Source organism: Tachyglossus aculeatus, unplaced genomic scaffold (assembly GCF_015852505.1).
Source record: "Tachyglossus aculeatus isolate mTacAcu1 unplaced genomic scaffold, mTacAcu1.pri scaffold_118_arrow_ctg1, whole genome shotgun sequence".
NCBI classification, from domain to species: domain Eukaryota; kingdom Metazoa; phylum Chordata; class Mammalia; order Monotremata; family Tachyglossidae; genus Tachyglossus; species Tachyglossus aculeatus.
In genome coordinates, this window is record NW_024044849.1 from 623,382 (window position 1) to 649,580 (window position 26,199).

At 45.4% G+C, this 26,199-nt stretch overlaps 1 protein-coding gene across 1 annotated transcript; it reads right to left on the minus strand.

Annotated features, from left to right (window-relative positions):
• Positions 1–22,556: 22,556 nt before the first annotated feature.
• LOC119922683 (olfactory receptor 1020-like) lies at positions 22,557–23,411 on the minus strand. Its single transcript, XM_038742379.1, has 3 exons — positions 23,294–23,411; positions 22,903–23,180; positions 22,557–22,865 (listed from the first exon to the last, which is right to left on the minus strand). Exons 1-3 carry the CDS (start codon positions 23,409–23,411, stop codon positions 22,557–22,559), a joined length of 705 nt encoding a protein of 234 aa, XP_038598307.1.
• Between the last annotated feature and the right edge of the window lie 2,788 nt (positions 23,412–26,199).

Here is a 26,199-nt window from a genome sequence, read left to right on the forward strand (position 1 = left end):
TGAGACTTCAAAGATGGACAGAGTGGTCTTCTGGTGTACATGGCGGGGGAGTTCCAAGCCAAGGGCAGGATGTGAGAAAGGGGTCCGCTGTGATATAGACAAGAACGGGGAAGGGTGTGCAAGCTGGCATTAGAGGAGAGAAGTGTGTGGGCTGGGCTGTAGTAAGGCAAGACGAATGTGAAAGCTACTGACCCAGGAAATCAGGAGGAACCAGTGTATTTACAGATTTGGCTGGCCTCCTCGACACCTTCCTTTGAGATAGAAGCCACCACGGGCCTGAAAGACCCCAGAGAGCCCATCACACGATGCACACAGACTCCTCTGAAGAGCTTCGCCCTCGTCTCCTCTTGAGACTCGCCCACAGATGACCAGGGAGCTTTGGGAAAGAAAGGAGACGTCACCATCTGAAGAACCTCTCGGCTCCTTGAGAAAGAAAGAACGGGGGTGTGGGGAGGGGGCTTGTGCCCTCTTCCCTATTAGGAGTCTCGCCGACAATCCGGGGGATGCCAAGAAGTTGGAGGAATGCCGACAGGACCCAAAGCCAGGGGAGACCAGCTAATCCCAGCTCGGGCCTGACCTGGTGACTCTGAGCTGGGAGCTCGTTATGGAAAGGGAATATGTTTGCTAATTCTGTTGTATTCTACTTTCCCAAGCGCTTAGTTTAGTGTTCTGCGCATAGTAAGCGCGGAGCGGTTGTGGGGAGGAGAAGGTGTTCACCGTGGGAAATTCAAGGGAAACAAATGATAATATTAGGAGGGCACTGAAGAGATAAAGACAGTTGTGATCGTACACAACCACCCCGCCTGATAGAAGCCTTACTGAAGGCCCGTCTCCTCCCAGAGGCCTTCCCTGAATAAGCCTTCCTTTCCTCTTCTCCGACACTCTTCTGCGTCCCCCTGATTTGCTTCCTTTATTCACCCCACCCTCAGTCCACAGCACTTATGTATATACCCCTAATTCATTTATTTATATCAATGTCTGTCTCCCCCTCTATACCGTCAGCTCGTTGTGGGCAGGGAATGTGTCACTGTACTCTCCCAAGGGCTTAATTTAATGCTCTGCACACAGTAAGCGTTCAACAAATATGATTGATTAACTTGATGGATTTGGAGTGGGGAGCCGTTCCAGACTAGTGGAATGGCTTGAGCTAGGGGTCAAAGAGCAGCATGGCCCGAATCTGGCAGTCAGAAGGACCTGGGTATGGTACCAATTTCTAGCTTGGTGATCTTGGGCAAGTTGCTTCACTTCTCTAGGCCTCAGTTCTCCTGTTGTCCCACCTATTTAGACTGTGAGCCCCATGTGGGACAGGGACTTTGTTCAACCTGATGTAGCTTGTTTGTACCCCGGTGCTTAGTACAGTTCCTGGCACACAGTCAGCACTTGAACACCACAAAAATTTTTAAAAACAGAGGGTGACCAGAACGGTCTCCCCAGTGTTTGGACCTGCAGAATGGAGAAACAGGCCCTCCCACAGAACTGTTGACCAGCAGTCACTGCCCCTTCTTGATGTCATTTCGCTGACCCTCTGAACTATTTGTGAAAGATAAAATTGTCAAATTTAATGTGTTTTATTACTCATTGCACCCACTGCAGCTATTAAACTGAGGCAGCGCGGCCCAGTGGAAAGAGCACGGATCAGAAGGCCTGGGTTCTGATCGCGGCTCCACCACTTGCCTGCTGGGTGATCTTGGGCAAGTAACTTCACTTATCTGTGCCTCAGTTCCCTCATCTATGAAATGGCGATTAAATATCTATTCTCCCTCAAATTGTGAACTCTACGTGGGACAGGGACCATGTCTGACCTGATTATCTTGTATTTTCCCCAGCGCTAAGAACAGTGTTTGATATATAGTAACTACTTAACGAATACCAAAGTTTTGTAGAGTGTGGCCAGAGATGGGGTTTTAGTTTCCATGCACTTCATACAGTCCACTGCAGGGTGTAAACACCTCAAGGGCAGGAATTGTGTCTACCACATCAATTCTACTCTCCAACAATACTACTCTACTCTACTCTACTCTACTCTACTCTACTCTACTCTCTGCAAACAATAAGTGCTCAGAAATTATCCACTAGGCCACACTTAGAAGCATCATGGCCTAATCGATAGATACAGGGCCTGGGAACCAGAAAGACCTGAGTTTCAATCCTGACTCTGCCTAATATCTGTTGTGTGTCCTTGTGCAAATAGCATGACTTCTCTGTGCCTTAGTAACTTGTTCTGTGAAAATGGGGATTGAGACTATGAGCCCCACATTGGGACAGGGACTGAATCCAACCTGATTATCTTGTATCTACTCCAAGGCTTAGTACCGTGCTTAGCACAGAGTAAGCACTTAACAAATACCACAGTTATCATTATCATTATCATCCCTGTGATGATCACAGTGCTTGGCATAGAGTAAGACCTGCCAGGTCTTACTTTATTCATCTACTCTCCCAGCCCCACAGCAGTTATGTCCATATCTGTCATATTAATGTCTATCACCCCCTCTAGACCGTAAGCTCACTGTTGGCAGATAATGTGTCTGCTTCATGTTATGTCGTACTATCCCAAGCACTTAATACAGTACATTGCACACAGTAAGCTCTCAATAAACGATTGAATGAAAAAATGAATGAATGAAAGTGCTTAGTAGTGTACCCTGTGCATAGTAAGCACTCAATAATAATGATAATGATATTTGTTAAGCGCTTACTATGTGGTAAGAACTGTTCAAAGCGCTGGGGTAGATACAGGGTAACCAGGGTTTCCTACATGGGGCTCACACTTTAATCCCCATTTTACAGATGAGGTAACTGAGGCACAGAGAATTCAATTCAATTCAGTTCAATTCAATTGTATTTGTTGAGCTCTTACTGTGTGCAGAGCACTGTACTAAGCGCTTAGAAAGTACAATTCGGCAACAGAGACAATCCTTATCCAACAACAGGCTTACAGCCTAGAAAGGGGGAGGTAGACAACAAAACAAAAGAAGTAGACAGGCATCAATAACATCAATATAAAGAAATATAATTATTGATCCAAGGCATCATTGCAAGATGTCAAACAAACAAAGGAGCAATGGTCTCTCCATCACCAGCCAAGATTTTAGGATTAAGGAATCTTGCATCATTTCAAAATGATTGAAGACGACCTCGATAGAGAGAGAAGTTGCAAGGTGTGGAGAGCTAATGAGAAAAAGTTAGCCTTCTAAAAGATGCTTTATGAAGACAAGAAGGCTGATGTTCAGTCTAAATTGGACAAATTATTCTCTGAAGTTGAAATCACAGTTAGCAGAACAAGCATTTCATTTTTTAGCCTCCAACAGTGATTGGTACTCATACAAGTCCACAGTTAAGAATAACAGTAATACTACTACTATCAAATCAATCAATCAATCAATCGTATTTATTGAGCGCTTACTGTGTGAAGAGCACTGTACTAAGCGCTTGAGACGTACAAGTTGGCGACATATAGAGACAGTCCCTACCCAACAGTGGGCTCACAGTCTAAACGGGGGAGACAGAGAACAAACCCAGACATACTAACAAAATAAAATAAATAGAATAGATATGTACAAGTAAAATAAATAAATAAATAGAGTAATAAATATGTTCAAACATGTATACATATATACAGGTGCTGTGGGAAAGGGAAGGAGGTAAGATGGGGGGATGGAGAGGGGGACGAGGGGGAGAGGAAGGAGGGGGCTCAGTCTGGGAAGGCCTCCTGGAGGAGGTGAGCTCTCAGTAGGGCCTTGAAGGGAGGAAGAGAGCTAGCTTGGCTGATGGGCAGAGGGAGGGCATTCCAGGCCAGGGGGATGACGTGGGCCGGGGGTCGATGGCGGGCCAGGCGAGAGCGAGGTACGGTAGCAGCAGAGGAGCGCAGGGTGCGGGCTGGGCTGTAGAAGGAGAGAAGGGAGGTGAGGTAGGAGGGGGCGAGGTGATGGAGAGCCTTGAAGCCCAGGGTGAGGAGTTCCTGCCTGATGCGCAGATTGATTGGTAGCCACTGGAGATTTTTGAGGAGGGGAGTAACACGCCCAGAGCGTTTCTGGACAAAGACAATCCGGGCAGCAGCATGAAGTATGGATTGAAGTGGGGAGAGACATGAGGATGGGAGATCAGAGAGAAGGCTGATACAGTAGTCCAGACGGGATAGGATGAGAGCTTGAACGAGAAGGGTAGCGGTTTGGATGGAGAGGAAAGGGCGGAGCTTGGCAATGTTGCGGAGCTGAGACCGGCAGGTTTTGGTGACGGCTTGGACGTGAGGGGTGAATGAGAGAGCGGAGTCGAGGATGACACCAAGGTTGCGGGCTTGTGAGACGGGAAGGATGGTAGTGCCATCAACAGAGATGGGAAAGTCAGGGAGAGGGCAGGGCTTGGGAGGGAAGACAAGGAGTTCAGTCTTGGACATGTTGAGTTTTAGGTGGCGGGCAGACAACCAGATGGAGATGTCCTGAAGTCAGGAGGAGATGCGAGCCTGGAGAGAGGGGGAGAGAGCAGGGGCAGAGATGTAGATCTGGGTGTCATCAGCCAGTACTACTACTACTACTACTAATGGTGATATTTTCTAAGCATTTACTATGTGCCAGACACTGTACTAAGCACGGGGCAAATCCCAGGTACCCAGTTCCTGTCCCATATGGGGCTCACAGTCTTAGTTTCCATTTTACAGATGAGGCAACTGAGGCACAAAGAAGTTTAGTGATTTGCACAAACAGACAAGTGGAGGAGCCAGGATAAGACTCCAGGTCCTTCTGACTCCCAGGCCCATGCTCTACCCACTAGGCTATGCTGCTTCTCAGTTAATAGTGTGGCGTTATGCTTTGAAATACTTTTACATACAATAAACAATACTATGGTGACAGTAATGTCACGCTATAAAGCACACAAGGAAACATTATTTTTCCAGAGATTTTTTTAACAGATCCACTTTATTAAATTTGTCTAAGAGAAAAGAAGTATACCATGATAAAGCCTCATTTTCCAGAAATATAACTCTACTATATTCAGATGCATTCCTGGGTTTTATTATTCATTCATTCATTCAATCGTTTTTATTGAGCGCTTACTGTGTAAAGAGTACTGTACTGAGTGCTTGGGAAGTACAAGTCGGCAACATATACAGACTGTCCCTACCCAACAACGGGCTCACAGTCTAGAAGGGGGAGACAGACAACAAAACAAAACATGTAGACAGGTGTCAAAATCGTCAGAACAAATAGAATTAAAGCTATATGTACATCATTAGCAAAATAAATAGAATAGTAAATATGTACAAGTAAAATAGAGTAATGAATCTGTACAAATATACTCACGTGCTGTGGGGAGGGGAAGGAGGTAGGGAGGGGGGAGGGGGAGGAGGGAAAGTGAGCTCTCAGTAGGGTTTTGAACGGAGGAAGAGAACTAGCTTGGCGGATGTGTGGAGGGAGAGCATTCCAGGCCATGGGAAGGACGTGGGCTGGGGGTCAACGGTGGGACAGGTGAGAACGAGGTACAGTGAGGAGGTTATCGGCAGAAGAGTGGAGGGTGTGGGCTGATCTGTAGAAGGAGAGAAGGAAAGTGAGTTAGGAGGGGGTGAGGTGATGGAGAGCTTTGAAACCGAGAGTGAGGAGTTTTTGCTTGATTCGTAAGTTGACAGGCAGCCACTGGAGTTTTTTGTGGAGGGGAGTCACATGCTCAGAGCATTTCTGCACAAAGATAATCCGGGCAGCAGAGTGAAGTATAGACTGAAGTGGGGAGAGACAGGAGGATGGGAGATCAGAGAGGAGGCTGATGCAGTAATCAAGTTGGGATAGGATGAGAGATTGAACCAGCAAGGTAGCGGTTTGGAGCGAGAGGAAAGGGCGGATCTTGGCGATGTTGTGGAGGTGAGACGGGAAGGTTTTGGTGACGGATTGGATATGTGGGAAGAACGAGAGAGCGGAGTCGTGAAGTGACCTGCCCAAAGCCACCGAGCTGATAATTAGCCAAACAGGGATTAGAACCCACATCCTCTGACTCCCCAAACCGTGCTCTTTCCACTATGCCACGCTGCTCAGTAAATACCACTGATTGATTGATTGATTATGGCCAGGGAACATGACTGCTAATTCTATTGTATTTTACTCTCAAATATTAGTACAGAGTTCTGCACATAGTAAGCGCTCTATAAATGCCATTGATTCATTCAGTCACTGATTTTGGGCAAGGATTGTATCGTACTCTCTCAAGGATAGAACAGCTCTCAGCACATAGTAAGCACTCAATAAGTACTATTGTTTGATTGACTGCAAGGCCATCTACTCCTCTCGTGCTACATTGCCATGTAGACTGTAAACACGACGTGGGAAGGGAGTGTGTCTACCAATTCTGCTGTATGGGACTCTTCCAGTGCTTACTAATGTACACGAGTGCTTTGTACAGTGTTCTACACACAGTAAGTGCTCAATAAACACCACACATCTATCGATTGATTGATTCCTTGTGGGCAGTGACTGTGCCCACCATCTATGTTATATTATCCTCTCCCACGCATTTAGTACAGTGTTCTGCATTCAGTAAGCACCCAATAACCACAATAGATTGGTGGATTGATTGACCGCATGAAGAACCGCACCTAAACTCCCCATAGGCCTGGACATCATGTGCAGGTGTAGAGGGTGCTTCCTAGGGCTGAACTCCACTTTAAGAGGTAAGCGTAAGAGAAGCTTGAGGACTCGGGATATCTGCTAGTGTTGTCACACTCCCCGCTGGCACAGTTCGCCCCTCTAATGCCACCCTTTTCATCGGACCTCCAGCTTTGTACGTATTTATTATTCTATTTATTTTATTAATGGTGTGTGTGTATCTATAATTCTATTTATCTATTTTGATGTTATTGATGCCTGTCTACTTGTTTTATTTTGTTGTCTGCCTCCCCTTTCTAGATTGTGAGCCCTTTGCTGGGTAGGGATTGCCTCTATCTGATCTCTAAGCGCTTAGTATAGTGCTCTGCACACAGTAAGCGCTCAATAAATACTACTGAATGGCTGAATGACTGAATGAATGAATATCTCATTGCAACATCCTGCCTCTGGCCTGGAACGCTCTTCCTCTTCATATAATAACATTGATGGCATTTATTAAGCACTTACTATGTGCCTAGCTCTGTCCTAAACCCTGGGCTAGCTACAAGGTAATCAGCTTGTCCCATATGGGGCTCACAGTCTAAATCCACATTTTACAGATGAGGTTAACGGAGGCACAGAGAAATTAAATGACTTGCCCAAGGTCACACAGCCGACAAGTGGGTGATCCGGGATTAGAACCCACGTCCTCTGACTCCCAAGCCTGGGCTCTTGCCACTAGGCCACGCTGCATCTCTTCATATCCAGTAGGCAATCACTTTCCCCATCTCCTCTAGGGGGTCTTTCCTGACTAAGCCCTCCTTTCTTCTTCTCCCACTCCCTTCTGCGTCACACTAACCTACTCCCTTTATTCGTCCCCTCCCAGCCCCATGGCACTGATAGCCATATCTGTAATTGATTTATTTCTATCAATGTCTGTCTTCCCCTCTAGACTGAAAACTCGTTATTGGCAGGAAATGAGACTGTTTATTGTTATATTGTACTCTCCCAAGCACTTAGTGCAATGCTGTGCACACAGCAAGCACTTAATTAATACAACTGACCGACTGATTGACTGACCACTCTGAGAGGTTAGAGTTAGAAAATGACCGAAATCACATCCTGGTGAGAGTTCGACCCTTTTCTGCTTGTCACGAGACTGTGAGCCCCATATGGGACAGGGTCTGTGTCCAACTCAATTTGCTTCTATCCAGCTCAGCGCTTAGTACAGTGCCTAACACATAGTAAGCGCTTAACAAATACCATAGTTATTATTATTAATGGCTCTGGTGGTCACATCGTCCGTTCTGGTCCAGTCTTCCCTCAGCGACTCCCAGAGTCCTCTGCTCCGGGGACCGGGAACCAGAGTAAGTCAACAGCCAACCAAGAAACCGAGGAAATCCCAGAGCAGAATCCGATAATCCCGCCTCCTAGTTGCCCCCTGAAGCCCAGCCTGGAAGCAACAGACCCATCTCCAGTAGGGGCATCCCCAAGCCTTGCGTCTGTACTCCGGAAACTTTTCATCCACGACGAACACATCGTCCGTTACTTAAGCATGAGTGAGAAGCCATCTCCCTGACAGGTGGGCTCTGTGGTCGATTCTAGAGGAAGCTGAGTCTCTGATTTATTCTCCTTTGTTCTCCCGCGTCAGGACCACCTATCTCAAATAGCCACCACTGAGGAACTCACATAAGTAGCTGCTTTGTTGTTGTTTTTTAAATGATATTTGTTAAGTGCTTACTATGCACCAGGCACTGCACTAAGCGCTGGGGTATATGCAAGATAATCAGGTTGGGCACAGTCCCTATCCCACATGGAACTCACAGAGGGAGGAGAGTAACTGAATCCCCATTTTAGAGAAGAAGAAGAAACAGGTGCATGTAGAAGTAAATTGACTTGTCCAAGGTCACAGAGAAGGCAAGAGGAAGAGCTGGAATTATAAACCAGTCCTCTGACTCCCAGGACCGGGGTTTTCCCACTAGACCACTCTAGGAATGATAATTTCTCCTTCTCCCTAGTTCACAGAGATGTTGCAAGGTCAAAGATGGGATGAACAACTTGAAAAGGCTTTGGAAAATAAAAGTTCTGTATAATACCCATAATAATTACTATACATTATGTATAATAATGTAACCTCTCCTCCCCTCCCCATCCCCCCCGCCTTACCTCCTTCCCCTCCCCACAGCACCTGTATATATGTATATATGTTTGTACGTATTTATTACTCTATTCATTTGTTTTACTTATACATATTTATTCTATTTATTTTGTTTTGTTACTATGTTTTGTTTTGTTGTCTGTCTCCCCCCTTCTGACTGTGAGCCCGCTGTTGGGTAGGGACCGATTCTATATGTTACCATCTTGCACTTCCCAAGCGCTTCGTACAGTGCTCTGCACACAGTAATCAATCAATCAATCAATCGTATTTATTGAGCGCTTACTGTGTGCAGAGCACTGTACTAAGCGCTTGGGAAGTGCAAGATGGTAACATATAGAGACAGTCCCTACCCAACAGTGGGCTCACAGTCTAAAAGGGGGAGACAGAGAACAAAACCAAACATTCTAACAAAATAAAATAAATAGAATAGATATGTACAAGTAAAATAAATAGAGTAATAAATATGTACAAGCATATATACATATATACAGGTGCTGTGGGGAAGGGAAGGAGGTAAGATGGGGGGATGGAGAGGGGGAGAGGAAGGAAGGGGCTCAGTCTGGGAAGGCCTCCTGGAGGAGGTGAGCTCTCAGTAGGGCCTTGAAGGGAGGAAGAGAGATAGCTTGGCGGATGGGCAGAGGGACAGCATTCCAGGCCCGAGGGATAACGTGGGCCGGGAGTCAATGGCGGGCCAGGCGAGAACGAGGTACGGTGAGGAGATTAGCGGCAGAGGAGCGGAGGGTGCGGGGTGGGCTGTAGAAGGAGAGAAGGGAGGTGAGGTAGGAGGGGGCGAGGTGACAGAGGTGATCGGGTGAGTAAGCGCTCAATAAATACGATTGAAGAAGAAGAAGGAATGAAACATGACTGCTGTGCAAAAAAAGTGACATTTATGAAGCACTTACTAGGGGCTAAGTGTTGATATAGATGCAAGATAAAAATTCAATCTTAGAAAAAGAATGGGGGTGCTCTAATCTTTTTTTGTGCGAGTGGTGTTTGCAAAGCGCTTACTATGTGCCAGGTATTGTACTAAGCGCTGGGGTAGGTTCAGGCTAATAAGTTCGGACATAATCCCTGTTCTACATGGGGCTCACAGTCTTGATCCTCATTTAAAAAATGAGGGAACTGAGGCACAAATAATTGAAGTAACTTGCCCAAAGTGACACAGCAGGTAGGTGAAAGAGCTAGGATTGGGTTTGGAACCCTAATCCTCTGATTCCCAAGCCCTAGCTCTTTCCACCGGGCCACCCTGTAATCAATCAATAGCATTTATCATGGACAGAGCATTGTGAGCTTGGGAGAACAAGAACGAGTTAGAAGATACGAACCCCCCTCCTCATCGCCCCACTCACACACCTCGGGGAGATACAACCAGGTGAGTAATTACCTCTGTAGCTCCATTTCCCACAGTGCTCTACACCCAGTAAGTTCTCAATATGCATCATAAATTGATGATTTGGCTATATGTAACAAGAATCAGAAGGACCCTGGTTCTAATCCCAGCTCCACCACTTCTCTGCTGCCTGATTTTGGGCAGGTCACTTAACTTCTCTGGGCCTCAGTTACCACACCTGTAAAATGGGGAGATTAAGAGTGTGATCCCCATGTGGGACAGGGACTATGTCCAAACTCATTAGCTCATATCGGCCCCAGTATGTAGTTCAGGTCCTGCCTCAGAGTAAGCGCTTAATAAATACTATGAGAAGAATGACTCTATCTGTATGAAATCTGTTGGTGTTAAGAGAATTATCCTGTTCATCGAATTACTCACTTGTAGTATTGTTGTTTTTATTATTTGGTATAATTATTAAAACTTTGATATTTGTTTAGCACTTCTTATATGTCAAGCACTGTACTACGTGCTGGAATAGAAGCAGGATAATCAGGTCAGACACAGTGACCTCCCTACATGGGAGTCACCAGTCTAAAGGGAAGGGAGAGAAGGAGAGAAGGTATTTTGTTTTTTTTTAAGGTAGCTGTTTGCTAAGCACTTACTATATGCCAAGCCCCATTTCACAGATGAGAAAACCTGACAGCCGGAGTCATGGTCATGTGGAGAGAAGTTGAAGTGTTTAAAATAAAATGTCTCATACTGGAAAGAAGATAAGACAAGAAGTCACGAAACCTGGCCTCTTATCTCGGATCCGCTAGCTCTGTGTGACCTCGGGCAAGTCACTTAACTTCTCTAGGTCTCGGTTTCCTCACCTGTAAAATGGGGATAAAAGCGGATAAAAGACCTGCTCCCCCTCTCTCTTCTGAGCCCAATGTGGGATGGGAACTATGTCTGACATAGCTGTCTTGTATTTTTTTATGGTAGTTGTTAAATGCTTACTATGTGCCAGGCACTGTTCTAAGCACGCGGGTATATAGAAGGTAAGCAGGTTGGACAATATCCATGTATTGCATGGCCCTCATTTTACAGATGAGGCAACTGACGTGCAGAGAAGTAAAGTGATTTGCCACGGGTCACACAGCAGACAAATGAAGGAACCAGGTTTAGAACCCAAGTCCTTCTGACTCCCAGGCTGCTAAGCAAATAGTGAATGTTTAACAAACACCATAACCATTCTTGCTATAAAGGTAATCTGGAGCCATATCTTTGCCAGTCATCATACTCTTCTATCTTCCCCAGTGCTCAGTATAGTTCGTAGCACATACAGTTCTTAACAAATGCCACAATTATTATATCATCATCAACATCAATGGTATTTATTGAGCACTTGCTGTGGGCACAGCACTGTACTAACAGCCTAGGAGAGTACAATATAACAGAAGTGGTAGACACATTCCCTGCCTATGTCAAGCTTACAATCTAGAGGGGAAGACAGACACGAATATAAATAAATGATTAATACATAATTTATAAATGTGTATGTAAGAGTTAAGATTTGCCCAGAGGCCATAGATCCAAGGGCTTAGACAATGAAGAACGGAGAAGGAGGTGGGTAAAAGAGGGTTTAAGCAGGGAAGGCCGCTTGGAGGAGATGTGCCTTCAGTAAGGCTTTGAAGGTGGAGAGAGTGGGGGTCTGGAAGGGGAGGGAGTTCCAGGTGAGGAAGAAGATGTGGGAAAGAGGTCGGTGGTAAGATAGATGAGATGATAGATGAAAGAAGAAGAAAGGGAGAAGGGAAAAGAAGGAGAAGGAGAGAGGAGAAGGGAGAAGGAGAAGGGAGAATGAGAAGGGAGAAGGAGAAGGGAGAAGGGAGAAGGAGAAGGGAGAAGGGAGCTCAGTCTTAGACATGTTGAGTTTAAGGTGGCAGACAGATATCCAAGTGGAGAGGTACTGAAGGCAGGATGAGATACGGGCCTGGAGGGAGGGAGAGAGAACAGAGGAGGAGATATAAATTTGGGTATCATCCACATAGAGATGATAGATGAAACCATGGGAGCGAATGAGTTCACCCAGGGAGTGAGTATAGATCAATTCGAGCAGGACAAATCCATTCACGGTTGTTAGGTTTTCCATGATTGAATCCTGCTGGCACTGAGTGAAAAATCGTGAAAGGTTTGAGAATGCAAGTGGGAGAAGAACTAGAAAGTCCGTGGAGTAACAAAATTCTCATCTCTTCACTGGCCATAGATGTTGTTCAGTCAGTCAGTCAATCATATTTGTTGAGCACTTACTGTTTGCAGAGCACTGCACTAAGCACTTGAGAGAGTACAATATAACAATAAACAGACACAATCTCTGCCCACAACGAGCATACAGTCTAGAAGGAGTGACAGGTCTAAATAAATTACAGATATGGACTTAAGTGCCGTGGGGCTGGAAAGGGGGATGAATAAAGGTAGAAAGTCATGACGACACAGAAGGGAATGAGGGATGAGGAAAGGAGGGCTTAGTCAGGCAAGGCCGCTTGGAAGAGACGTGTCTTCAATACGTCTCTGAAGGAGGGGAGAGAAATTTTCTGTAGGGTATGAAGAGGGAGGACATTCCAGGCAAGAGACAGGATTTGGGGGAAAGATCATTGGCGAGAAACATGAGATTGAGGTGGAGTGAGAAGGTTAGCACGAGAGGGATCGAAGTGCAACATCACGTCCATTCTCTCACTCGGCTCCCTCATTCATTCATTCAGTTGCATTTATTGAGCGCTTACTCTGTGCACAGCACTGTACTAAGCGCTTGGGAAGTACAAGTTGGCAACATAATGCGAGGGGCAGGGGCATGGGCAGCTTCTCTGACCCTAAGGAGCTGGGATCATCTTCACCTCACTGTCAATGTAGAAGCAGCATGGCCTAGTAGGAAGAGCCCAGCCTGGGAAGTCAGAGGACTTGGGTTCTAATCCCAACTCTGCCACCTGTTTGCTGTGTGACTTTGGGCAACTTACTTTACTTATCCATGCCTCAGGTACCTCATCTGTTAAATGGGGATGAAGACTGTAAGCCCCATGTGGGACATGAACTATGTCCAAATCGATTATCTTGTATCTACCTCAGTGCTGGCTTCAAAGCTCTCCATAACCTTGCCCCCTTCTACCTCGTCTTTCTTCTCTCCTTCTACAACCCAGACTGCACATTCTGCTCCTCTGCCGCTAACCTCTGCACTGTGCCTCTTTCTCACCTGTCCCACCGTCGACCCCTAGCCCACGTCCTACCTCTGGCCTGGAATACCATCCTTCCTCCCATCCGCCAAAGTAGCACACTTCCCCCCTCCAAAGCCCTGCTGAAAGCTCACCTCCTCCAGGAGGCCTTCCCAAATTGAGCCCCTCTTTTCTTCTGCTCCTCCTCCCCTCCTCATTACCCCGACTCCTCCCTCTGCTCTACCACTCTCCCCACCCCACAGCACTTGTGTATATGTGTACATATTAATTATTCTATTCATTTTATTAATGATATGCATGTGTCTATAATTATATTCATTTATATTGATGCCTATCTACTTGTTTTGTTTTGTTTTGTTGTCTTTCTCCCCTGTTCTAGACTGTGAGCCTGTTGTTGAGTAGGGATTTTCTCTATTTGTTGCTGATTTGTACTTTCCAAGTGCTTAGTACAGTGCTCTGCACACAGTAAGCACTCAATTAATACGATTGAATGAATGAATGGATGCAGTGCATGGCACATAAGTGCTTAAGAAATACCATTAAAAAACTCCTTTCTCTCTTTTACTACCCTCCTTCAATCTGTCACTAACTCCTACCAGTTTTTCCTCCACAATATCTCCCAGATCTACCCCCATCTTCCCCATACTCAAAGCCACCACCCTACTTTAAATTCCTGTCGTTTTCCCACTAGTCTACGACATCATCATTTTTTTCTGACACAGAAAGTGCTCATCTTATTAAAGTGTAAGCTTCTTGAGAGTATGGAACATTCATTCATTCATCCAATCGTATTTATTGAGTGCTTACTGTGTGCAGAGCGCTGTATTAAGTGCTTGGAAAATACAGTTCAGCAATAGAGACAATCCCTGCCCACACAGGGCTTGCAATCTAGAAGGTGGTGACAGACATCAAAACAAGTAAAAAGGCATCAATAGTATCAATATAAATAGAATTATAGATCTATACACATCAGAACAAGTAAACAGGTATTAATGCAAATAAATGTGTCCGAATGTACACATATGCTGTGGGGCACGGAGGGGGTTAGAGCAAAGGGAGGGAGGTGGGGCAATGGGGAGAGGAGGGTAGCTGAGGAAAAGGGGGTCCAGATCTTCTACCTTAATTATACCCTCCCAAGTGCTTAGTACAGCATAGCGGCAAGAGCACGGACTTGGAAATCAGATGTCTTGGGTTCTAATCCCACTCTCTGCCACTTGTCTGCTGTGTGACCTTCAGCAAGTCACTTCACTTCTTTGTGTCTCAGTTACCTTATCTGTAAAATGTTATTGATGCCTGTCTACTTGCTTTCTTTTGTTGTCTGTCTCCCCCTTCTAGTCTGTGACCCCGTAGTTGGGTAAGGATTGTCTCTATCTGTTGCCGAATTGTACTTTCCAAGAGCTTAGTACAGTGTTCTGTACACAGAAAGCGCTCAATAAATGTGATTGAATGAATAAAATGAATGAATAAAATGGAGAATGAGACTGTGAGCCCCATGTGGGACATGGACCGTGTTCAACCTGATTGCCTTGTAACTATCCCAGCGCTTAGAACCGGGCCTAGCACAAAGAGAAGCAGTGTGGCTCAGTGGAAAAAGCCCAGGCTTGGGAGTCAGAGGTCATGGGTTCTACTCTCGCCTATGCCACTTGTCAGCTGTGTGACTTTGGGCAAGTCACTTAACTTCTCGGGGGCTCGGTTACCTCATCTGTAAAATGGGGATTAAGACTGTGCACCCCATGTGAGAAAACCTGACAGTCATGTGTCCCCCCAGCGCTTAGAGCAGTGCTTGGCACATAGCATGCACTTAACAAATGCCATTATTCTGCTTATTATTATTATTATTATTATTATTATTAAAGTAAGCGCTAAACAAATACCATAATTAGAAGTAGTAGGAGTAGCACAATCCGCTGTATGTAGTAGGTGATTACTTGACCGTGGGCCTTGTTTCTATTTACTCTCCCAAGCATTTAGTGCAGTGCTTAGCACTCAAAAGGCATTCAATAACCATTGATTGATTGATTGATTGATTAACAGACTGATCGATCCCAAGAAGCCCTGTCCACGAGAAGCAGGGCACAAATAAAGTATACCTAGGCTACAGGACTGAACTCATTATAGGCTCGAAGTGAATATTGCCTGCTCCAGTGAGAAAAGCAATTATGGTATTTGTTAGGCACTTACTATGTGCTGAGCACTGCTCTAAGCGCTAGAAGCAGCGTGGCCTAATGGATAGAGTACAGGCTTGGGAGTCAGAAGGACCTGGGTTCGAATCCAGGCTCCACCCCTTGTCTCCCATGTGAGCCCCTATAGACTGTAAGCTTGTTGTGGGTGGATAACATACCTGCCAACTCTATTATACTCTACTCTCCCAAGCGCTTAGCACAAGGTTCTGCACACAGGAAGAGCTCAATAAATATGATTTATTGATTAATTGGTATAGCTGAAGAGGCAAATCAACGTATACAAAAACGCCAAGGGAGGTTGTGATTGCAAAGTGCTGAGCAAGCTGTTTTCTATTAATAGAAACTTAATAAATACGTTTTTATCATTAATATCAGTTACTTATAATCTCATAACAATAATAATAGTAGTGGTATTTCTTAAGCACTTGCTCTGTGCCAATCACTCTACTAAACATTGAGAGAAATACAAGATAACCAAGTTGGGCACAGTTCCTGTTTGACATGGGACTCACAGGCTACGTAAGAGGGGGAATCCTTCAATCAGTCAATCAATCATATTTATTGAGCACTTCCTGTGTACAGAGCACTGTACTAAGCGCTTGGGAGAGTACAATATAACAGAGCTGGTAGAAACATTCCCTGCGCACAATGAGTTTACAGTCTAGAGGAATGAATCAATCAGTGGTATTTATTGAGTGCTTACCGTATGCAGACATTGTATTAAGAGCCTGGGAGAGTACAATATAACAGATTTGGTAGACAAATTCCCTGCCCACAATGAGCTCACAGTCTAGAGGGGAGAACCGGTTTTTAATCCCCATTTTACAGATGAGGAAAATGAGGCCCTGAGCAGTGAAGTGACTTTCCCGAGGTCACGAAGCAGAAAGAACTTTGCTTCCTGTTGAACTTTCCCAATCACTTAATATAGTGCATTGCCCTAGAAGCAGCCCTAGAAGCAGCGTGGCTCAGTGGAAAGAACATGGGCTTGGGAGCGAGAGGTCATGGGTTCTAATTCCGACTCTGCCACTTGTCAGCTGTGTGACTTTGGGCAAGTCACATACCTTCTTTGTGCCTCAGTTACCTCATTTGTAAAATGGGGATTAAGAATGTGAGCCACACGTGGGACAACTTGATCACCTTGTATCACCCCCAGAGCTTAGAATAGTGCTTCAACCATCGTAAGCGCTTAACAAATGTTTTATTATTATTATTATTATTATTATTATTATTATTATTATTACCCACACTGGGCAGTTAATAAATACCTTTAATACCACAGAGGAGAACAGGACATAGTGAATTCAATTTCAATGCCTTCCTAAAAAGCCATCTCCTCCAGGAAGACATCTCAGATTAATTCCCAAGCTTTCCTTCCAACACGTCTTCGCACTTTTGTACTTTTTCCCTTTCCTCAGCCCATATGCCTATGCGATTTTTATAAAGCTGTTATTTATGGACCCAGAACCGTGCTGTAAATGCTGAGATTGATACAAGATAAACTGATTTGACACAGTCCCTGGACTAATATTCTGAGAGGGAGGGAAAATGGTTATTGTTTCCCCATTTTACCAATGAGGAAACTGAGGCACAGAGAAGTTAAGGGGCTTTCCCAAAGACACACAGCCAAAAATAGCACTGCCGATTCCCAAACCCAAATCTCATGCCTTTCAGTCCTGGATTAGGCTGGGATTGGTAAAGTCACATATGACAGTATCACAAAGGATAATCAGTCAGTAAAACAATCAATCAATGGAATTTATTGAGTGTTTTCTGTGTGCAGAATACTGGACTAAACATTTGGGAGAGTACAGCATAACAGAGTTGGTAGTCACTGTTAACATTTACTATGTACCAGGCACTGTACTAAGCACTGGGGTAGATACAGGCTAATCAGGTTGGACCCGGTCCTAATCCCCAGTTTACAGATGAGGGGACTGAGGCACAGAGATGTGACTTGCCCAAGGTTACACAACAGACAAGAGGAGGAGGCAGAATTAGAACCCAGGTCCTTCCGACTCTCAGACCCGGGCTCTAGCCACTAGACCACGCTGATTCTCACACTCCTCCTCCACCTCTCAGTCAGGGTGTGAGCTGGGAGTGGATCCCCTCTAGGAGAAAATAAAATCCCTCCTGCTGGCCCTGGGGGTGCCAACAGGGGCCAGCGATCTGAGGAATTTGGAGGGGCAGGCGGGAAGCAGGCCCGCGAAGGAATCAAGAAAAAGTCCAGCATTCTTTCGCATCCGCTGTTCATTTCCCCCGCCTCTCCCACTTCACTGTGTGAGAACCGGGCCTCCGTGTGACTTGATTTCCCTGTCGGGAGCGGGGCTAAACTTTTCCGGCAGCTGCCGTCTCCTTTCTTCGTTTTCCTAAGCCCCGGGTGGCCTCTGCCGAATGCTTCGTCTAGCTGGTAGACCCCTGAGATCTCGTTAGGAAATCCACAATCTTGCATCTTATTAATAACTTTTTGAAGCACTCAACACGTTGCACTTTTAACGAGTCCACGAGAGACTCCCTGCAATGAGCAACTCTTGGTGACTAATTTCCACCAAGCTCGTTTTAGCCTGGGAGAGCCAAGTGTCAGAGCAACAGATAAGCTTCTGGTGGTTGTTGGGCTGCTGGAAGGGAGGGAGAGAGGAAGAGTCGCTAGGAGAACCGAGGCGGAGGGCGGAGGGTGTTGACACCCTCTCCCCCCATCTCCGCAATGTCCTAGGAGTGACCCCAGGCACGGTCCCAGCGGAGAGGAGGCCGAGGATGGAGTCGGCTGGGGGAATCAGCCAGTTTCACTCCTGATTGTAACAAAGCCAAGCTCTCAGCTCTCAGACTTCCTCAGCTGAGAACATGGATTCTCGTCCAAGCCTAGAGACTCCATTAAAATGCGATGGATGAGGTTATTGAAAACACAAACAAATGCACACATATACATACATTTTTATCCAGACGTGCATAGCCCCATACACACACACACACACACACACACACACACACACACACACACAAACAAACAGGCTCACACACATACATGTTAGTGTACATATATGCATATGTTTGTATGCAGCCATGCATATGTGCAAATAATAATAATACGGATGATGATGGTATTTGTTAAGCACTTACTATGTTCCAAGCACTGTTCTAAGCACTGGGGTAGATACCATGTAATCAGGTTGTCCCACGTGGGGCTCACAGTCGTAATCTTCATTTTACAGATGAGATAACTGAGGCACAGCGAAGTGAAGAGACTTATACAGACATCCATAAGCACACATTTCTATTCATTATATGCATTATATACATGGTATGCATATATCTATAATTCTATTCATTTATATTGATGCTATTGATCCCTGTTTACTTGTTTCCATATCTGCCTCCCCCTTCTACACTGTGAACCTGTTGTTGGGTAGGGATTGTCTCTATTTGTTGCTGAATTGTCCTCTCCCAAGCGCTTAGTACTGTGCTCTCCACACAGTAAGTGCTCAATAAATACAATTGCATGAAATATAATTGAATGAAATATGATTGAATTTGTGCATATGTGCATGTGCACAGATATATAAACGTGCATATGCATATGTGCAAACATACACCCACATGTATACGGGAATGCATGTATGTGCATTTGTACCTATATATGTATGCATACTCACAAATGCACCTGACTACACTCAGACATACGTGAATACATATACAGACATATAAGCGCACACCTATGTGGAGGAAGCAGTCTTGACTTAGTGGAACGAGCCCAGGTTTGGAAGTCAGAGGACGTAGGTTCTAATCCCGGCTCTTCCATTTGTCAGCTGTGCGACTTTGGGCAAGTCACTTAACTTCTCCGTGCCTCAGTTCCCTCATCTGTAAAATGGAGATGAAGACTGTGAGCCCCACGTGGGACAACCTGATTACCTTGTATCTCCCCCAAAACTTAGAACAGTTCTTGGCACATAGTAAGGGTTTAACATATACCACTGTTTTATTATTATTATTGTTATTATTATTATTATTACCTACACTCTCACACATACATATGCATCCATACATGTATACACGCACACTAGGGTGGCCATTTTCCAAACTTCTATACAGGACAAATTTGGTTTCTAGCTGTTTTTTCCCTATCCAATTAATCAATCAGCGATGTTTATCAGAGCCGACTGGGACCTCAATACTGAGCTAAGCATTGAGTTCTCTACTATAATAAGCATTCAGCATTAAGTACTAAGCACTGAGAAGGGTTCAAGAGAAGAAACAGACGCAGTGCCTTTCCCTCAAGGAGCTTACAATTCAATGGGGGGAGAAATCAAAAGTCTTTAAAAGAATAAAAGATGAAGGAAAAATGAGGTTTTAACAGGAAATGTGTCAGGATGAAATGACTGAATAAAAAATTGAGTAAGTGTAAGTATGTATAAGAATAAATACAACAATAGGCATATGCATAAATATGTATTAATCAATTGATAGTATTTATTGAATTACTTCTCTGTACAGAGCACTGTACTAAAGGCTTGGGAGAGTGTCAGTCTCCCCCTCTAGACTGTTAAATTCACTGTGGGCCCTATATGGGCATGGACTGTTCCAACCTTATTAATTTATACCTACCCCAGCGCTTAGTACAGTGCCTGGAAAATAGCAAGAACTCAGCAAATACCACTTAGAAAAAAATAATCGAATCAGGATTTCAACCTTCCCTAAGTGTGGTAAATTTTCCCCACAGTCCTCCAGGGGAACCAGCTCTCTGTATTAGTCCTTTTTGTACTGTTTGGAGCTACCAAATTCACAATACACAATCGATCACTTGATGGCATTTATTGAGCACCTACTGAGTGCTAACCCTATACTAAGTACTTTATAATTGTTATTATTATTATGATATTGTACTAAGCAGAGGGGTAGATACAACTAAATCGGGTCGGACACATTTCCTGTCCCACACTGGCCTCACAGTCTATTACATTTTTCTGCTTATTATATGGCATTTGTTAAACAACTCCCACGTGCCAGGCACTGTACTGAGCCCTGGGGTAGATGAAAGATAATCGGATAGGAAACAGTCCGTGTCCCACATGAAGCTCATGGTCTTAATCCCCATTTTACAGATAGGTTAACTGAGGCACAGAGAAGTTAACTGGCTTCTCTATGTAGAGGAGAGGGAGAACAGGGATGGAATCCCCATTTTACAAGGAGCCTGAGGCAGAAAAAAGTCAAGCGACTTGCCCGAGGTCAAGCAGCCGACAAGCAGAGTAGCCGGGATTAGAACTCAGGTCGTCTGACTCCCAGACCCATGCTGTTTCCAGTAGACCGTGCTGTTTCAAATCCATGAAGCACATAAGACAATAGCGCTCATTACAGTGCTCTGCACACAGCAAGCGCTCAATAAATACGATTGAATAGTAAGTCATACGTTTCCTTCCCTCGAATAAATTACAGTATAATGGAGATCCATGAGATCAACCTGTCACTGGCAGTTATTGAGCCCCTACTCAGTGGTAGGTATTGTACTAAATGCTTGAAAGAGTACGAGACACTTGTCCCAGACCCTCAAGAAATTTACAGGGCAAAGGAGATAACGTGCTATCAGTTTTACTCTTTTCATTCTATCACAGACCTATTGAGTGTTAGACACTGCACTAAATGCTGGGGAGGGTATATAAAAGAGTAGCAAAACTTATAGTAATAATAATAATGGTATTTGTTAAGTGCTCACTATATGCCAAGCACTGTTCCAAATGCTGAGGTAGATGCAAGGTAATCAGGTTGTCCCACGTGAGGTTCACAGCCTTCATCCCCATTTTCCAGGTGAGACAGCTGAGGCACAGAGAAGCGAAGTGTCTAGTATTCCATTCTCACACGTAATCATAATATCATTATTAACAGTATTAGTATTAATATCATCATCAGCATCAATATTATGGCATTCGTTAAGTGCTTACTCTGTGTCAAGCACTATACTTGGCATTGTGGTAGACACACGCTTAACAGGTCAGACACAGTCCCTGCCCCAAATGGGGCTCAGTTCGAAGTAAAAAGGGCAACATGATTTGAATCTCCATTTTATAGAAAAATAAACTGAAACACAGAAAAGTGAAATGACGAGCCCAATGTCAAACAGCAGGCAAATGGCAGAGCTGAGAGTAGAATCCAGGCCCCCTGAATTCCAAGCTCGTGTTCTATCCACTTCGCTACACTGTTTCTCTAAATCTGTCTGTACATTTATGTATATCTATCAATCAATCATTCAAGCAAGCAAGCAGTCATATTTACGGAGCACTGACCGTGCAGAACACTGTACCAAGCACCTGGGAGAGTACAATAAGCTTACAGACAACAGGGGGAGACAGACACTCAAATAAGTTATAGATTCAGTGTCCCTTTAATCCTTTATTCTCAGTCCACCAGCTGTCAGCCCCTTTTGATCTATTTCACTGATTAGAGCACTTGTTGAAGCGCGTACTATATGCCAAGCACTGTACTAAACACTGGGGTACACACAAGATGATCAGTTCACTCATGGGACTCACAGTTCAAGTAGGAGGGAGAAAAGGTATTGTACCCCCATTTTATAGATGAAGGACCTGAGACATAGAGAGTTCATTTAATTCATTCAGTCGTATTTATTGAACGCTTATCATGTGCAGAACACTGAACTAAGTGTTTGGGAGAGTACGATGTAACAATAACCTGACACGTTCTTTGCCCACAACAAGCTTACAGTGTAGAGCTACACTCAAGAACTACAGTATAGAGACGTGAAGTGACTTGCCCAGGGTTACACAGCAAGTAGGTGGTGGAGCCAGGATCAGAACTCACTGCGAGCTCCCTGTGGGCAGGGAAAAGGTCTGCTTATTGTTATATTGTACTCTCCCAAGTGCTTAGTACAGTACCTTGCATGCAGTGCTCTGCACACAGTAAGCACTCAGTAAATACAATTGAATGGAAGAAGGAATGAAAGGAAGCGCTCAATAAATGAAATTGACTGAATGATTCATGAATGAGGGAATGAGTCTCCTGTTGCGTTTTACCAAGCGCTTAGTCCAGCGCACCGGCTCCCCGGCGAATCCAGTCCATAGCGCTCCTATGGGTGCCAAAGAGACCCCAGCGGGCCTAACATCAGCCTCAGTAACTTCCGGAGGGCCCCTTGACCTCCTCGTTCCTCAGGCTGTAGATGACGGGGTTGAGGACGCCATAAAGCATGCCCACGAACCCGTCGCTTCCGGGAGAGTGACCGGAAGATGGCCGGATGTAGGTGAAGATGACGGGGCCGTAGAGGAGGCCGACGGCCAGCTGGCGGGAGTTGCAGGTGGACCAGGCCCGGCGCTTCTCCTCGGCCGAGCGGTTCTTCAAGGTGGCGGCCGCGACGAGGATGTAGGAGCCTAAAGTGATGGAGAAGATACTGATCCCGCCCACCGCCAGAGCGGGACAGGCCTGTCACCGGAGCGACGTCGCAATAGTACTAGCCCACCCGATTGGAGGGGCAGAAGGTCATAGGGAAGTTGAAGGACTCGTGCAGGGGGGAGTTGAGGAAGCGGGCCGGCCAGGCTCCGGCCGCCAGTGCGACGCAAACCCTCCCGTCCGTGAGAACAGCGTAGCAGATAGGGCGGAGGATGGCCAAGCGATGCTCAGAGGCCGTGACTGCCAGGAGGAAGACGTCCATCCCCACCGGGGCCACTAGGAAATAGAGCTGAAGGGTGCACCCGGACAACGAGATCGTCGGTCTCCGGTGGCTTGGCACCACAGTATCTTGGGCACCGGGGCGGTGGGGTGGGAGACGTCCAGCAACGACAGTTTGGCGAGGAAGAATTACATGGGCGTGTGGAGATGGCGGTCGGCGCGGAGGACGAGGAGGAGGGCACCGTTGGCCAGGAACGTGGCCGAGTAGACGGCATCGAAGGCCCCGAATCGCACCTCCGGCGGGTCCGACAGCCCCATCAGGAGGAGGCCGGTCACCCCAGTCCTGTTTCCCTCTGCCATCCGCGGGCAGTTAGCTCGATCCGACCGTGGGCAGGAAGGACCTGGGTGCTATGCTAATCCCGCTCATCTACTGGGTGACCGCGGGTGAGTCGCTTCACTTCTCTGGGCTTCGGTTTCCTCATCTGTAAAATGGAGACTGGAACTGTGTCCAGTCCTATTAGTTTGAACTACCCCAGAGCTTAGTACAGTGCCCGGCACATAGTAAGTGCTCAACAAATACTCTAAAGAAAAAAAATATCCTTAGAGTGGAACTGGTCTGGGGCTGGAAGTCAGAGGACCTGGTTCATTCATTCATTAATTCATTCAATCGTAGTTATTGAGCGCTAACTGTGTGCAGAGTATTGTATTAAGTGCTTGGAAAGTGCAATTGGGCAACAGATAGAGACAATCCCTACCCAACAACGGGCTTACAGTCCCGGCTCTACCATTTGCCTGCTGAGTGACCTTAGGCAAGGCACTTCACTTTTCTGGGTCTCAGCTTCCTCATCTATGAAATGGGGATTCTCTACCCATTCTTCCTCCTCCTTAGACTGTGTGTCCCATGTGGCACCTGGTGACCTTGTATCTACCCCAGTGCTTAGTACGAGTGGCACATAGTAAGTGCTTAACAAAACATGTTTTGTTGCCTTTCTCTCCCTTCTAGACTGTAAACTCGGTGTGGGCAGGGATTGTCTCTATTGTTGAATTGTACTTCCCAAACGCTTAATACAGTGCTCTGCACACAGTAAGCGCTCAATAAATACGATTGAATGAATGAATAAATGAATAATAATAACTTGCAACTACTCATTCGCTAAGCGCTTACTATGTGCCAGGCACTGTACTAAGCACTGGCATGCATACAAGGGTATCAGGTTGGACACAGCTCACAGTCTTAATCTCCATTTCACAGATGAGGTAACTGAGGCACAGAGAAGTGAAGTGACTCGTCCAGGTCACACAGCAGACAAGTCGGATTGGAGTCCAGATTCTTCTGACTTTCAGACCTGTGTTCTATTCACCAGGCGTTTAATACAAGGCTTGACATATAATAAGGGCTTAACAAATACCGCAATCGTGATTTTATCCAAATCTCTCCTGCTTTCTCTCTTAGCTCATTTCCTCCTTAATTGGCCTTGGGAAGCTGGTCCACCTCTCCTCACAGTCCCAAATAAAGTTATCAATTGACTCTTTGACCTTCTCCAGGCTAGGCTAAAAGTCCTTCGATCAATCAGTCGTACTTATGAAGCACTTATTCTGTGCAGAGCTCTGTACTAAGCACTTGGGAGAGTAAAATACAATAAAGCTTGGTAGACACATTCCCTGTCCACTGTGAGCTTACAGTCTAGAGGGAGAGACAGACATTAAACAGCGTGGCTTAGTGGCAAGATCCCAGGTTTGGTAGTCAGAGGATATGGGTCACTTTTAGACTGTGAGCCCACTGTTGGGTAGGGACTGTCTGTATATGTTGCCAACTTGTACTTCCCAAGCGCTTAGTACAGTGCTCCGCACACAGTAAGCGCTCAATAAATACGATTGATGATGATATGGGTCCTAATCCAGCCTCGTCCACCTGTCTACTGTGTGACCTTGGGCAAGCCACTTAAAATCTCTGTATCTCAGGTACCTCATTTGTAAAATGGGGATAAAGATCGTGAGCCCCAAGTGGGACAACCACTTATCTCCGGGTTTATAGCTCGGCACATAGTAAGTGTTTAACAAATATCATAATTATTGTTATTACTATAAATAAATTATGGATATTCCTTGATTCATTCTACTGTATTCATTGAGCGCTTACTGTGTGAAAACTCTGTACTAAGCACTTGGGAGAGTACAATATAAAAATAAATAGACACAGTCCCTGCTCAAAACGAGATGAACGTAAATGCTGTCGAATTGAAAGAGGAGTGAATAAAGGGAGCAAATCCAAATGCAAGGGCGACGCAGAAGAGGGTGGGAGAAGAGGAAATGAGGGCCTAGTCAGGAAAGGTCTCTTGGAGATTTGAAGGAGTGGAGAAAAAAAACCCGTTCTTCATTTTTCCCTCACCGAGGTTCTTTTCTGTTTTATATGTAGGGTGGTTTTTAAGAGCTTACTATGCGCCAGGCACTATGTACTAAGCGCTAGGGTAGGAATAAGCTAATCAGGCTGGACACAGTCCATGTCCCACGTGGGGCTCAGCATTTTAATCCCCGTTTTGCAGAAGAGGAACTGAGGTGAAGAGAAGTGAAGTGACACATCCAAGGTCACACAGCAGATCAGTGACAGAGTAAGGATTAGAACCCAGGTCCTCTGACTCCCAGGCTTAGGCTCTTTCCACTAGGCCAAGATGCTTCAGTTGATTGATTGATCAATTGATCTTTCGTGTAGGCTGTCTTCATCCACTACTTTTCGGTTCTCATTCTTTCCTTACCCCGAGATCACCTATCAGGTGTATCTCGCTCTTGTCTTTCTTCTCTCCTAATCCTCGCTGCTGTAGGTCTCCTGGCCTAGAGTTCTCTTCCCCTTAAAATAGCCTAGACCGAAGTCCTCCACATCTTCAAACTCCTCCTAAAATCCTACCTTTTCCAGGAAGCCTTCACCAATTAATTCTAATCATCCTGATTGCATCAAAACGATAGCCAGTCTTAGCACCTATAACCTTACATCCATCCTCAATATTTACATAGATAAATAAATCAACGGTACATTCAATCAATAAATTAATCAGTGGTATATATTGAGCACTTACTGTGTGCAGAGCGCTGTACTAAGCACACAGAAGAGGAAAATCTTCAGCCTGACACATTGCTAATCTGACATTCTCAC

Bases quoted from the DNA above. Each gene is read 5' to 3' on its own strand.
- LOC119922683 (XM_038742379.1), bottom strand. From the start codon at position 23,411: ATGGCAGAGGGAAACAGGACTGGGGTGACCGGCCTCCTCCTGATGGGG. The intron at 23,181-23,293 runs GTGCCCTCCTCC...CCGGTGCCCAAG, and splicing joins GGCCACGTTCCTGGCCAACG to ATACTGTGGTGCCAAGCCAC. The intron at 22,866-22,902 runs GTGGGCTAGTAC...CTCCGGTGACAG, and splicing joins CCTTCTGCCCCTCCAATCGG to GCCTGTCCCGCTCTGGCGGT.